The 14,542-nt window shown below is 40.1% G+C and overlaps 1 protein-coding gene across 1 annotated transcript in view; it reads right to left on the bottom strand.

Annotated features, from left to right (window-relative positions):
- The window catches only part of ANKLE2 (ankyrin repeat and LEM domain containing 2), a 31,708-nt gene that overhangs the window by 13,509 nt on the left and 3,657 nt on the right, over positions 1-14,542 (bottom strand). The window contains exons 2-4 of the mRNA XM_065417832.1: positions 9,322-9,810; positions 7,281-7,475; positions 5,675-5,868 (exon numbers count right to left, since the gene is read on the bottom strand). Coding sequence (XP_065273904.1) covers positions 5,675-5,868; positions 7,281-7,475; positions 9,322-9,810 — 878 coding nt within the window. The remainder of the gene's footprint in view (positions 1-5,674; positions 5,869-7,280; positions 7,476-9,321; positions 9,811-14,542) is intronic.

Consider the following 14,542-nt stretch of genomic DNA (forward strand, 5'->3'; position numbering starts at 1 on the left):
AGCTCCCCGTCCCTGCTGTTGCTGGCGGAGGCACGGCCAGATGGCTCTGCAGGCATGCTGCCTCCATCCCCACATCCCGAGCGCTGACTCTGCGGCTCCCAGCCCACTGGCCGCAGTGACCCAGCCAATGCGATCTGTGGGGGGCGGCGCCTGCAGACAGAGGCAGCGCCTGCTTGCAGACAGAGCTGCCTGGCTGCGCCTCTGCCAGGAGCAGCAGGGATGGGGAGTCGCTTGCGTGGAACCGCCGGAGGTGAATGCCCCCCCATCCAGCACCCCAAGCCTCCTGCCACATCCCAACCCCCTACCCCAAACCCGCTCCTGGACCCAAACTCCCTCCCAGAGCCCAAGTCCCACAGACCCTCTCACACCCCTACCCTGCATTCCAAACCCCTCCCTCGGAGTTAACTGGCATTTTTAATTTACCGGCACCCCCCGTTCTCCCACCATGCCAGTTAAAAAAAAGCTTTTATTGTAGTTTAAAAATTAGTATCAAAACATTTTTACGATGACATATTGCACAATTTTGGTAAGATTTTAAGTTATCCAAGTTATCCTTACAGCTGACAGTATTCTGGCCTTAAACCCACTAAATGTTTAGGACAGTAGTGAAAGGGGCCCAGTATACCTTCAAAAGGAGTATCACCTGACATTCTGAACTTCATAATCACTTCAACAAGAGAAAATTAAATCCATAAATTTAAAGTTCAGTTTGCTATACATACTACAAATTTTATTGTATACTGCATATAAAATTCACTCTGATAAACTGTCAGCCTACTGGTAAATCTCCTCAGTTCTAAAGATTGTGGGTCTAAAGCAGGGGTAGGCAACCTCTGGCACGGGTGCCAAAGGCGGCATGCGAGCTGATTTTCAGTGGCACTCACACTGCGCTGGTCCTGGCCACTGGTCTGGGGGGCTCTGCATTTTAATTTAATTTTAAATGAAGCTTCTTAAACATTTTAAAAACCTTATTTACTTTACATACAACAATAATTTAGTTATATATTATAACTTATAGAAAGAGACCTTCTAAAAACGTTAAAATGTATTACTGGCACGCGAAACCTTGAATTAGAGTGAATAAATGAAGACTCGGCACACCACTTCTGAAAGGTTGCCGACCCCTGATCTAGAGTAGCATTTTGGCAATTTTTTTCAGAGAGGAAAACAGATAAGCAGTGCTTCGTCAAGATGCCACAAGGCCTGCTTAATGACCCAGCATTTGCCCTATGTTACAAACAGTTATTCAATGGGTTTCAAGCAATTCCAGCCTTCCTTAATACTACATGGTTGGTAAGAGTTCATCATTATTGAACGATATGAAGCTAACCCCACCCTCAGAGACATGCTCAACTTCTGCACTCCAGCCTTTTTGGAGTAGTTGTAAAACAAAAACTGCAAGAAACAAAAACTGCAAACTTCTTATTTCAGGAAATAGTTAAGCAACCATCCAACATTTTAAAAAATCCTGCAGGTTAATAATGCATGAAGGGAAAAAGTAGGAACAGAATACTTAGGGAAAGTTAGAGAATTCTCCGGTTTCTGTTTGCTTTCAACTAACATTAGATCCTGTTCTAACAGAACTACTCTCTCGGCAATATCTCTAAGGGTATGTCTACACCCAGCCGCTAGTTCGGCGGCTGGGAATCGAAGTTCTGGGTTCGACTTATCGCGTCTTGTCTGGACGCGATAAGTCGAACCAGGAAGTGATCGCCGTCGACTGCGGTACTCCAGCTAGACGAGAGGAGTACCGCGGCGTCGACGGGGGAACCGCGGCGTCGACGGGGGAGCCTGCCTGCCGCATGTGGACCGAGGTAAGTTCGAACTAAGGTACTTCGAACTTCAGCTACGTTATTCACGTAGCTGAAGTTGCGTACCTTAGTTCGAATTGGGGGGTAAGTGTAGACCAAGCCTAAGTGATCACACTACTACAGGCTTGAATTCAACTCTGCTCCTAGGCAACAGCTTTCTGTCCATGTACATTAAAATTTAACTAGTATTGTGAACTAAGACGACTTCTTAGCAAAAATCAAGAGTATTTTAAAATCCTGAGTCTACTTTTTATATTAGGAAAAGTGTATGTCTCATTTTATGTATTCTGGTAGTTGAATCAGACATTCTTTAAGAAAAGCCCATACCTACAAACACTCTTACAGATAATGGCTTAAGAGTTTGGTTACTTATTAAGACACGAAGCAGGGATTTTAAACACACAGTTCTGTTCTGAAAACAAAAGTAAAAATGTATTAAGTACTGCAATACCTAACCCTTAGTTTCACCCTTATATTGAAAGAGCTGCCAAAGGTATTTTTAGTGTCGGTGCAGAGCTTTGGATCTGTGCACACCTTCACTACTACAGGTTCTTTATAGTAACAGCTAATTGTTTTCAGATTCAGTTTACTTTAGTTCAGGGGTGGGCAAACTTCGGCCCGCAGGCTGGATCCGGCCCCTCAGGGCTTTGGATCCGGCCCGCGGGATTGCCTCCTGTGGGATTGCCTCTCAGAAGTGGCCCCCGGGCGGGGGTGGGAGGGGTGGGGAGAGGGCTCCGCGTGCGTTGCCCTTGGCTCCGGGCACCGCCCCCCACAGCTCCCATTGGCCGGGAATGGGGAACCGCGGCCAATGGGACCTTCGGGGGAGGTACCTGGAGACGTGGAAAGGGTAGCGCACGCAGAGCCCCCTGCCCCCCCCTCCCCCAGGGGCCGCAGCGCTTCCTGGAGTGGCGCGGGGCCAGGGCCAGGGCCAGGGCAGGCAGCCTGCCCTGGCCCCAGTGCGCACCACTGCCACCCCGAAGCTCGTATCCCTCCTGCACCCCACCCCCCAACTCCCTGCCTTAAGCCCCCTGCCTGCACCTCGTACCCCAACTCCCTGCCCTGAGCTCCCTGCTGCACCCTGCACCCCCATGCATCCCAACCCCTGCCCTGAGTCCCCTCCTGCACTCCAACCCCCTTCCCTGAGCCCCCTCAAAAACCCACACCCCTCCTCTGCCCCAATCCCTTGCCCTGAGCCCCTTCCTGCACACCACACCCCCTCCCACACCCCAATCCCCTGCCCTGGCCCTGCATACAATTTCCCCAACCAGATGTGGCCCTTGGCCCAAAAAGTTTGCCCACCCCTTCCTTAGTTTGTCTCTCCCTATCTTGGGGTTCATTTCATAGTGTTCCACTAGCTCTCTCTTTCTAGCGTAGATGTACATAGCTTCAGACCACTTCTCTGTACCTTGTGTCCAAATAGCACTTCATTCAGTCCCCTACAGCAGGCATCATCCACTTTTGCATCAATACTGGGGATAGAAGCATAAGGCTGCCAAAGCCTACACTGATATCAGCTCCACCAAGGCCTCAGGCACAGACTGTGTCAATAGTACTGGTGTTCAATGCTTTGACTCATTTGCCCTCTGTCAGCCTGGACAGAGACCTTGACATTCATTTGCTTTGAACTCCCATGGTCAACACTGCAACACTACATTGTACTAAAGTGGATGGAAAAAACTCATGATGAGAGAAGCCATCTGGTTAAACAGAGACAGCAGGTTTATCAATATTTCCTTCTGCTCTGGGAAATGAACACACCAGCCACAACAGAACTGGGATAACGGGATGCCTTCTCTGATTGCTTTCAGCATCTAGGGCAGAACATGCTGCACAGTAGGTATCAAATAGGTTCCTCTTGATGTGGATCAAACTTATTTCTTCAGCAGAGGCAATGACTCACTTGTCAGTCTGGTAGTCCAGAGTAGCAAGGGAAGCCAACACCAACCTCAGCAGCACATCAAAACACCAAAAATGACACAGCCTCAACCTGTTCTGGTGTCGGTGATTCACCTGTCTAGCTGGGTGCCTATAGTTTGTTCAGGGACAACTTAAGCCCTATTCCATTGGAATGATGCCAAACACTTCCCCAAACCTGGAAGCCCAGCTGTGACTCTTCACTAGGTCATTCAAGGCAACAGCTAAGGATACAATTTAGTCAGAGGTCATGGATTCCATGACTTTACCAGACCTCTGTGACTCAGCTGTGCATCCCCGACCTGTGGCTTCAGCCGAAGCAGGGGCAGTATGCCCTCCTTGCAGCTGCGGCAGGAGCCAGGGCTGTATGCTCCCCCTCTCCCCATGGTTTCAGCAGGGGTCGGAGCCGTGGCTGTGCACCCCCCTCCATCCTCCGCTGCTGCAGCCAGAGCTGGGCGTCCCCCGCCTCCTCCCATGGCAGCAGCGGAGGTTGGAGACAGGGCTGTGAACCCACCCATGGTGGTATAACTGGGGCTGTCATTTTTCCCCCATGGGGCTCCAGCTATCATTCATCTTTCCACCTCCCCCAGCCCTCGCTCCCCTGTTATTTTTAGTAAGTCAGACTGGTCACAGCTCCTGTGAATTTTTGTTTATTGCCCGCAACCTGTCTGTGACTTTACTGAAAATAACCATGACAAATTCTTAACCTTAGCAATAGCCTACAAATTCATCCTGACTTGCTGGACTTACAGAAGAATCAGGATTCAGCCAGCAGGATCTTCAAGAGCTTTCTATAGGATAAGACTGCTCATGGTGACATACATGAAAAAAATCTAACAGCCACGCCAGTTACAGAATCATAGAAATGTAGGGCTGAAAGGGAACTTGAGAGGCCATCAAGTTCAGCCTCCTGTGAGAGCGCTGACCTAGTGACTTTCAACTGATCTGCCTCTCACCTCCTCCTGAACCTCAGAACAAAAGGTATATATTCTTGACGTATAGCACACTTCCTCCTTTTTCTCCCCACCTGTGCTTCATGAAAAAACTCTCTCTCTCCATATCAATAACCCAGTCATGAGATTTATCCCAAGTATCTGCAATGCCAAGTGATAATTTAGCTTATGTAGGAATACTTCCAGTTCTTCCTGTTTATTCCCCATACTCCTCACATTTGTGTATAGACATCTAAGATGTTGAGCAGATTCCCCCACTGATTTGACTCTTGTTGCTCTGGTGACCCTACTGTAATTTTCCATGTCCCCCCAACATCTAGCTTTCTGTTAAGGTTGCCTCTTCCTGCCCTTATGGTCTTTTTTTACAAGGCAGAGAACAGTCATGCCTATCAGAGAGAGAGTGTATCTGACAGCATTCAAGATTTCTTGAAACCCTGGATGCTTCCACATTCTGAAAAAGGAGGAAGAAAAGCTGTTGATGCAAAGCCCACTGCATCATTTCGCAGACTAAAATCAAGCTCCAAAAGGAGAAAGAGCACAGAGTTTTAAATTGAGAGCATTCGACAATGAAACTGACCAGTACTGGAACTGGAACAAAGATGCCAAGCCAATGGGAGCTAAAAATTCATGAAACTATGAGGTGACGGCCAAGGACTAGTTTGACAAAGAAAAAAAAAAATCAACACAGACTACAAAAACCAGTAAGGTTGAAAAACTCCATACTTTTAACAAAAACAGATACATTTCAAATTAGAATGAGCTAAATGAAGCCTCAAATTAGACTAGATGCAGCACAGCAGAAGCAGCCAGTTGCAGCTACCCAGCTTCACTGATTACAGAACTGTATGGTTGAGTCCTGGTCCCAGTTGGACACAAGGGCAGGGACACAAGAGTCTGGCTCTTTGTTAACTGTTTCTATGAAAAATATTTGGTTTTGAGGCTGGGACGAGGGGAAAGGAGGGATTTTTCCAATTCTACTTTGGAAAACATTCTTACTTGTACAACTGTTGGGTTGTCTCCAGATCCAATCAGATAGCGTGGGTTACTCCAGATAAGTTCTGAAAATGTTGCTTCATCTCCTTTCTCTACAGCTTTCCGAAGTTTGGCAGTAAGGTCCTGGGTACGGGGACTTTTATAACTGTTGGCTCTTTCTTTATTAACTGTTTCTGTCTCAGGGGAGCATAAGCCATCTAACAAAACAAAAAAAAGTTTTATATTATTCTTGATGCATTTTCTCCAAAATATGTTATTTTCATATCCTCTGCCACTGAAATATGCTTTTAATTTCAAATTTTTAGAGTAAGACCACAAATGTTTGTTCATTAAATACTAGCAGTTTGTAATGGGGAAACAACTATAATTTCCTTTTGCTATAACGTAGTATACACATAGATTTTCAAGGCTTTGATTTTAACTGGTGAAACTGATCATTGCCAGTCTGTTTCCATGCAAAAAGAAAAAATTATTTTGCAAAAATCAAAATTTACAAAGAAAATTAAAAATATATGTTGAACTTGTAAGTGATTTGCTCTTTTGCTGTCAATTCTATCAATTAAGAATATTGTGAAATATGATCAAATTTAATGATTTTATTTCTGAACCTGTTAGGAATCTGTCAACTCAGTAAGGTTTGAATGTACAATTACGGTGATTTTTAAAATATCTTCCCAATTAAAAAATGTAAATGATTAGAAAGAATATTGGTTGAAAAATCAATAAATAAAATAAAATAAAATCCTACCACACCTGTCCGTACTGCAATAGGCAACATGTATATGGGCTGTGTAAAATATATTTTATGTTAGCTTTAGTAAAACAATGCACAGTAAGTTTGCTTCATAATCCATGTGGTTATTGGCATGACTGAACTCAACTCTGAATAAGACCAACTTATTTTATGATAATTGGACTGAAAACAACTGAAGACAATGGAAGGAAATCTAGCCAAGATCTTTTGCGTTTGTACAGCACCTAGTAAGAGTCCTGGTCAATGACGAGGGCTCGGAGACACTACAATAATACAAATAATACAATTATCCTTTTCTCTTAGTCTTAAATCAAGAAGCAGCCAACTTCAATAGATCCCACAACTCCAATCTGATTCCATGCTCATTCTTTAGGACACAGTAATGGTACAGTTGCCAATATATCAAAAATACACTTTATTTTGTTTCTGAACATAATTCTTGGTCTTTTGAATTTCTAGGAAACAGTTACCTATCACTATGCAGGAGATTTCAGAATTCTCCAGCTGACAGAGTAGCATTGGATTTCTGTTGCATATTTCTAGCCTTTTCTCATATTAATGGACAGATTAAACAAGGCCGGCATTTCTCTATACACAATGATAGCAGTCCCATTTGGACTAAATTAAGATCCGCAATTCTGGATTAAGCTCTCCTTTACCTTAAAGAAAAGGTCGAAAACAATTTTAATTTAAGATTCCAAACCTTTACACTGCACTCTGCATTTGTGAAGGGCTCATCTGCTATCATATTGATTAGCAAGTTTTGTGATTTCAAAACTCTCCCCCCACCTCCCAAAAAAGTTATTATACGACAACGCATGAATTTAGTCTATACAGACATATGCTTTTACTCACCTCTGTTAAATAATGGTCCTATTTTCACTGGAGATAAAGATAAGGATGACTTGCTTGGAGATGGGAAGTAATCACATATTCCTTTTGCAAATTTCTCAGCATCTTCTCTGTTGGAGAAAGCTTTAAATCGGGAGCCCTTAATCATCTTAACAGCTTGCAGAGCTTCCTTTCTATCATCATAAACATGCACTTTCTCTGGAATAGAAACAGTAGAACCAAACTTAAGTTCTCTCCATAACACCACACTTCAAGGTCAAATTTAATCATGGAAATCAGAGTACAAAGTTTTCAAACTGGCCTTCAAGCTTTGTTCCCAAATTGTGTTTACCTACCAAACATGGTATGCTAGATGTTCTGTAATAAAGAACATACCTGCTAATGCTGCAAGTGACCTTTATAAATTTTACCTCTAAAACTAGGTAGGCAGAATTTCATCACTTCCAACTAGTGCCAGATTGGATGGAACATAATATGTGGTGTCACTGCAATGTTTTCAGGAACTTTTGCTAGAGGGAGAGATGCAATGGTATTAATAGCACAAGAGCATCAATCTCTCTTAAAAAAGATGACTTACCATCTTCACCAAGTGAGAAATAAATGTCTCAAATCAAGATCGAAAGCTAACATATATAGTCATTAATTCTTTTCAATATTCTTTTGTATAGAAAGATCTACTATAAAAGTGACTGTCATAATTTGAAGACTTCCCAACACAGAACCTTCCACCGTGTCCTAAGCTTTTTATTAATATTCTATTCTGTTGGACACTGGATTTATCATAAAGAGCAGGACATTCTTGAGGAGGAATAAATTACCACTGCTTCAGAGTGTAAGAGCCCCATCAAGATATTCTGAATTGTTTTCTTGACATCTTAGAACAGAGAAATTTGGTAATATCTTATTTTAGGCTGCATCAAATGAGTAAATAAGAAAGAATTATATGGTCTAGGCCTTGCAATATCACATGGCTATGAGATGTGAAGGAATATATAGAACTTGGTAATAAAAAACTACTGATGCTATCAGTTCAAACCTACATAAACAAGGGTTGACTGCTTCTTTTTCTGATTGATTTTTTTTTGTTCTTGTTGAGAGGTGGTGTAAAAGTGAGAGAAGATAAGGAGAGAAATTATTTTTCTTTCGCCTGAGTGACATCTAGCTGCTCATGAATGCCAGCTGTTATGGTAGAATAAGTGGAATGACTTATAACCGGGATTCTATACAATGGAAGTGATGCTTACTGTTTTTTCCTATCACTTCTAGACAAAACCTTCAAACAAGCAAACAGTGTAAAACCTCCAAAATAATGGCAAACTGCCATTAAAAAAAATTATCAACTCATACACAGATCCCAATCTAATTAAAAATAGACAAGAATTTATAAGTAGGGTCCAGCGTAAATAATTAAAATGTCCCCAATCCATGACTGTTTAAAAAACAAAAACATCAAAATTTACTAATGTTATCTGTAAAATTAATTCCATCCTTGAAATTGAGTAAATTTACTTGTAAAATTAATTCCATACTAACCCCGTGAAATTCAATACTTTGCCATTTACAGTCGTGAATTTTCTTTAAGAAATAAATTTAAAAAATCATGATTTACACAGGGCCCTGTTTATAAATTCTAAATACTGAAAATGAACATACTGGTGAATACATCTAATTTAAAACAATACGTGAAGACCTTGGGACAATTCTTGTTTCACAGACCAGAAGAAGCTGCAAAATAACTTACAATATGTTTGTTGGGGCAAAATAATGTGTTAATCAATGTTGTAAAGTACCATATAAATGTACGTTATATAAATTATTTATATTGCATTATTTGACAGAATATGCAGAATTCTAAAATACTGTGCACTGAATTTTTAATTTTTTGATGCTGAATTCCCCCCAGGAGTAATAACACTATATACCTAAAAAAGGAATACACCAGCTGGAAAACATTATTTTCTTTTGTAATATGTAATATAAAAGGCACATGCTATCTCTGACCTTCAAAAACAGTCAAACATATGAAACTGTAAATGTAAATTACCATTTCTTGCCAATATGTCATCATAAACGGGACATACGCCATAGTATAGAGGAGGATCTCTAGATGGTGTCTGAGCATTTATTTGTGAATCAACATCTACTGCTCCACAGACTGATGCAGAACAGGTCTTGTGCATTACAGCTTCCTCTTCTGGGGGATTCAGGCCCATATTGTACCCAAAGTCTCCCTCTTCAGAGACGTTTATATGACTCTTGTGGTTCACTGCAGTAGATTTCAAAGCTCTTTGTATTTCTGACTGGCTACTATCAAATGCAGTGTTTTCAGAAGATTTCTTTGAAACAGTGGATGCATTGATCTCCAACCCTCCCTGTTGTTCCAACAAAAACTGAGCCAATTTTTTTTCAAAAATAAACCTGGTGGTTGAGGTAATAGGTCCACACTTCAGTCCAGCTTTCACAATTTCTTCTCTAAGATCATCAGGCGTTAGCTTCTTCAGTCGAGACAATATAGTATCCATTGTTATTTCACCTGGAAAAAATACAGTGACATCAACTGTAGCTACAAACACTCTGCTCTTTTCTGACTATTGAAATATTTTATTAAATGCAGGGGAAAGCGTGACATAACTAAAATAAGTTATCTGCTCATGAAGGTGAGAACTATGTAGGTTGCACAAAGACAGTATAACATTTTTCCAGTTAACACAGAAAAAATTTTTTTTAGAAACTAAAACGGCTCTTCTCCTCTCCCTGTTCTTAGGGCAAACAACTGGAAGTGTAACTGGTCACCTTGCCAGATTTCCCTCTCCACCACCACCACTTCATTTTGCCTCTGACCCATCCACCCCAAAGTTATGGGGGTAGCACAGGAATTCTCTTACTACAGGCATAACCTCCACTATGACACACTGCCTGTTATCCTGCATGGTTCTCTGCCTCTAATACCCATGCTCACAGCTTCCGCATTCAGTCAGGAAGCAGAGGCTGCAAGCAAATATCATCTCAGTGTAAACTATTACATTTCTTACCATCAAAACCCACACATGGGACTTTACTCTGAAGACCATAACTAAGCTTAAGATGTGTGATTACAGTTTGTTGGTGCTAAATGGTACACATGCTTTAAAAATCACCTCACAGTATACTACAAGATACCATAAAGACTACAGCTTTTTCCTACTATAGAGTCTGGAAGAGTGTTTCTGAGGGAAAACTAAGTTGCACTGTCATGCTGTTTGGCCTTTGAATTTTTTCCTTAAACAGCAACTACCCTCCTAAACTATCCCTTTACTTTGCCACATATCTATCTTATTAGCACATTGGGGTGAGAAAGCAAGGAGAGCACAAATCATAAAACAGTTAAACTAAACTAAAATATACTTCACCTCAAGTGACCATATTATTAAACACATTTAAATAAAGTAATTATTTTTGGGAGGAAGCTGAGACATTGTTATAAATAGATCCAACTAGTATGGGCCATATTTATGTCATATTTACTATCAAAAGTCAAGTCCCTATTCTACAGAAGGTAGGAATAAATCTGGAGATCTGAAAGGTTGTATTTGCATACCATGGCGTCAGGACACAATTCCTGCCCGTTTTTTTTTTTTTTAAATCAAAAAAGGTTTTCATTTTTGCAGCATTTACTACTCTTTTAAATTGTTTTAAGCACTGTGTTTTCAAGCAATGATTAAAGCTATGTCTACACTGCAGCTTATGTCGTTAGAACTTGTGTCACTCAAGGGTGTGAATAAATGTACTGACCTAAGTGCCAGTGTGGACAGCACTATGTCGGCGGGAGAGCTCTCCTGTAAACACAGCTTTTGCCACTCACGGAGGTGGTTTTATTATGCCAACACAAGAGCACTCTCATGTTGTCATAGAGCATCTTCCCCAGATACGCTGCAGGTGCTTAGGCACAGCTGCACCACTGCAGTGCTGTACATGTTGACATGCCCTTAAGTCTTCAAATCCATTTTTCACCCACCCAGTTTGCCAAAACTTTCAGTTTTCTGCAACAGCTATACTTACGCATTAATTTCAGAAAGACTCTCTATTATGTTAAGCCAACTATATTTCCCAGACATGCAGCATTTAAAATATTTTAATCTTAATCCTTTGTAAACAAACAAAATCTTCCAGGCAGGAGGGTTGATGGAGATTTCTGAAAATAGGCCCTCCAAAACAACACTAGTTTGGAGAATACATTTGTCAGTTTATTATTGCCTTTTTGTTTTATGAACAGCATTTATGACTGTAGCCTTCAGTATAGGTTAGAACCTCCATTTTGTAGTAGGAACAGGCTATGTATGGAAAACTGACACTTTTATTACATCAACATTGAATAGTTCTATCCTGGTAAACCAACAGAGGTGGAGTGCTCTGCAGGTTGAATTCTTTTAGATCAACTATTTATTGTGTGCGCGCACAAGATAGGAAGTGCTTTTATGGTTAAGTCTAGGGTAAAACTAGAGTCCGAGGGTAAAAACTACAAAACTAATACAAATTAAGGAGAAACTCATTTTTCTTTCCCCATTTTCATTGGTAAAACTGTAAAGTGCAAGGATAAAAGATGCATGGAAACTTACTCACTGATATTTTATTTGAAATGATTTAACTAGCTGAAGGTTCCAAGTTAAGGAGTTAAAAGCCTGTCTATTTTAGAAGAAATAATTGCAGTTTATTCTTGTAAGTATAAATAAAGTTACATAGAAAACCAGTCAAAAATTGCGATCATGTCTACATTAAAAATTGTTGGTTTTAGTATTGGGAAAAATTACAGATGCATTTTAAATACCTAGCTTCAGCTAAAAAGAATTTTCAAATGTTATAAAAATTCTGCCCTTCTAACCCTTTACCTAGCTAAAAAACCTCGCAGAAAAAAAAAATAGGGTGCTATTTGCATGAAGCTAAATATTGCAACATTCTAGAGCTCACGGGCTGACATTTTTCAAGACATATTTTGTATATCTTTATTTCAGGACTAATAAAGACTTCAGCTCCCAGAACGCACCCTATTCACAAGATGTAGAATGATTCTGTATGATGCACTCCATTAAATGCCATACCATTTTAGAACACAGGAACAAGTACTATGAATTTCACTTCAAAAAGTGAATTTGAAACCAGTGTTTTGTTAAACAGAATAAAAATGTTTTGGTGAAACTCTTTTAAAAAGTTAAATGGTTAGAATATTCTACACTTACATAACATTTTCCAGTCAAGAATTTTACATACTATTGCTGCTTTACAAACTAACAAATTTAACTAGGACACTGAGATACGGGAGTTTTATTCCTATTTTAGAGAAGGAATCAGTCTTAGAGTGCTCAGACTGTTGATTCTTGAGGGCCTTCTATTAGCACCCCTACTTCCCATACACGTCAACAGGAGTCTCAGATCAGCAAGCCTTGTGTGACCTTGGGCAAGTCACTTAAGAAGTCTGCAGCAGAGCTGGAAATAAAAATCATATCTCCTCATTCCTGATACTGAGTCTTAATTCCAAGAACATTCTTCCTCTCCAAAACTTGTTCACAATATGAATTAAAAAAAGTTATAAAACTCAGCTATGATAGGAGCTGGAGCCACATTAAAACCTGCTATACTATTTAGTTTTATTTCCTATGAACTGTCAGTGAAGATGAAAAATGCAATCAAGCTGAGAAATAAGCAAAACTAAGCGTGGAAATATTACAGACTTATGGATAATGAATGTATTGATAATACTTATGGATAATGAATGTATTAGTAATTTAATGCAAGGAAGGGACTCAGAGCACTTCCTCCTATTTCTAAACCCCAGAACCAGTACAGCCTTCCTGAAATGCTCCCTAAGACCAGAATCCTTTTCTCTCTCATGGAATTATAGTAGAAACAAAAAAGTTATGCATTATATAAACAGGCAAAAATTCTACATTTGCTGCCGGCTGGTGATTCAGTAAGTTAAAATTAATTATAGTAAAAGAAAATATTATAATCCCTCCATGGAACACTGAAGGAATACATTCCAGATAGAACTTAAAATTCTTAATGGAAAACAGTTAGTCTTTCTGAAATATGTAACAAGTAGAGAATATTTCATGTGCACATTAGAGTTATCACTACACCACTTCAATCTGTGGTAGTGTGAAATGGTAAAATGGGCAGGTATAATAAATAATATTAGGCTATGTCTACACTACAGATCTTACAGTGGCAGAGCTGCAAGGTCTCCCGTGTAGCCACTCTATGCTGACGGGAGAGAGCACTCCTGTCAGCATAATTAAACCACCACCAAGGAGTGGCAGTAGCTATGTCAGCAGGAGAGCATCTCCTGCTGACATGGCACTTTTGTCAGTGAAACTTATGTTGGTATGGGGTGGTGTTTCTTTTCACACCCCTGACTGACAATTTTCACCAACAAAAGTGCTAGTGTCGACATAGCCCTAGTTTCAAGACCTTGTTACTAACATGAAAAGAGCTTCTGACGTGGATTACTGTAGAAAAAGAGCAGCAATCCGGTAAAGAAACACAGTAGCCATTCTGGTAGGAAAGATTTTTAATTTCAATTTTTTTTTTTTTGACATTTATTGCTTCCCATGGGTTACTGAATTTGTCTGTGTCTTCATAAAACCATTTGTTTCCATATTCAGGAAGTAGAAATCTAATTCCAAAGGCAGCCTAAGTAATATGGCTATGATATGTTAAAGCAGCACAGATTAAAGGTTTGACAATTTATGTAAACTCAGTGGTAAAAATAAATTTTGCTTTTCAACTGACACCATGTGCCTGGTGGGATTTTCAAGTGATAGTGAAGTTTCATTTGGTATAATCCCCTTTGTCGCATGTAATTACTCAAAATTTATCATGATAGTGACAACATCGATACAGGGAAAACCACAAAAATGTTTCCCAAATGAAAAAATATATCCGTTGGTTTAATGATTTAAACTTTTAATCCCAAGAAATCACGCTTAAAATTTCTTCTTTGACAACCTGACACATTTGGGTATCAGATGAGAAAAATCTATCCTTAACTCATTTCCTTTTAATTTTTAATCTTACAAAAAATATTTTCAACTTCAAATATGGAATGATTTGAAGTGTAGACAGCACTACAATAATTATCTTTTCTAGCTTAATGTATAGGGTCCTGCCAGTTATTTTAAGCAGACTTTACAAAAATGAGGGTCAACACTTAAGTGCTAACAGCTGTATGAAACAGGGACTTTCCCTCCCCAAATACTAGGGGAAATCTCAAAAGTAGTGTTTCCTCTTTC

Source organism: Emys orbicularis, chromosome 16 (assembly GCF_028017835.1).
Source record: "Emys orbicularis isolate rEmyOrb1 chromosome 16, rEmyOrb1.hap1, whole genome shotgun sequence".
Classification (NCBI taxonomy): Eukaryota; Metazoa; Chordata; order Testudines; family Emydidae; genus Emys; species Emys orbicularis.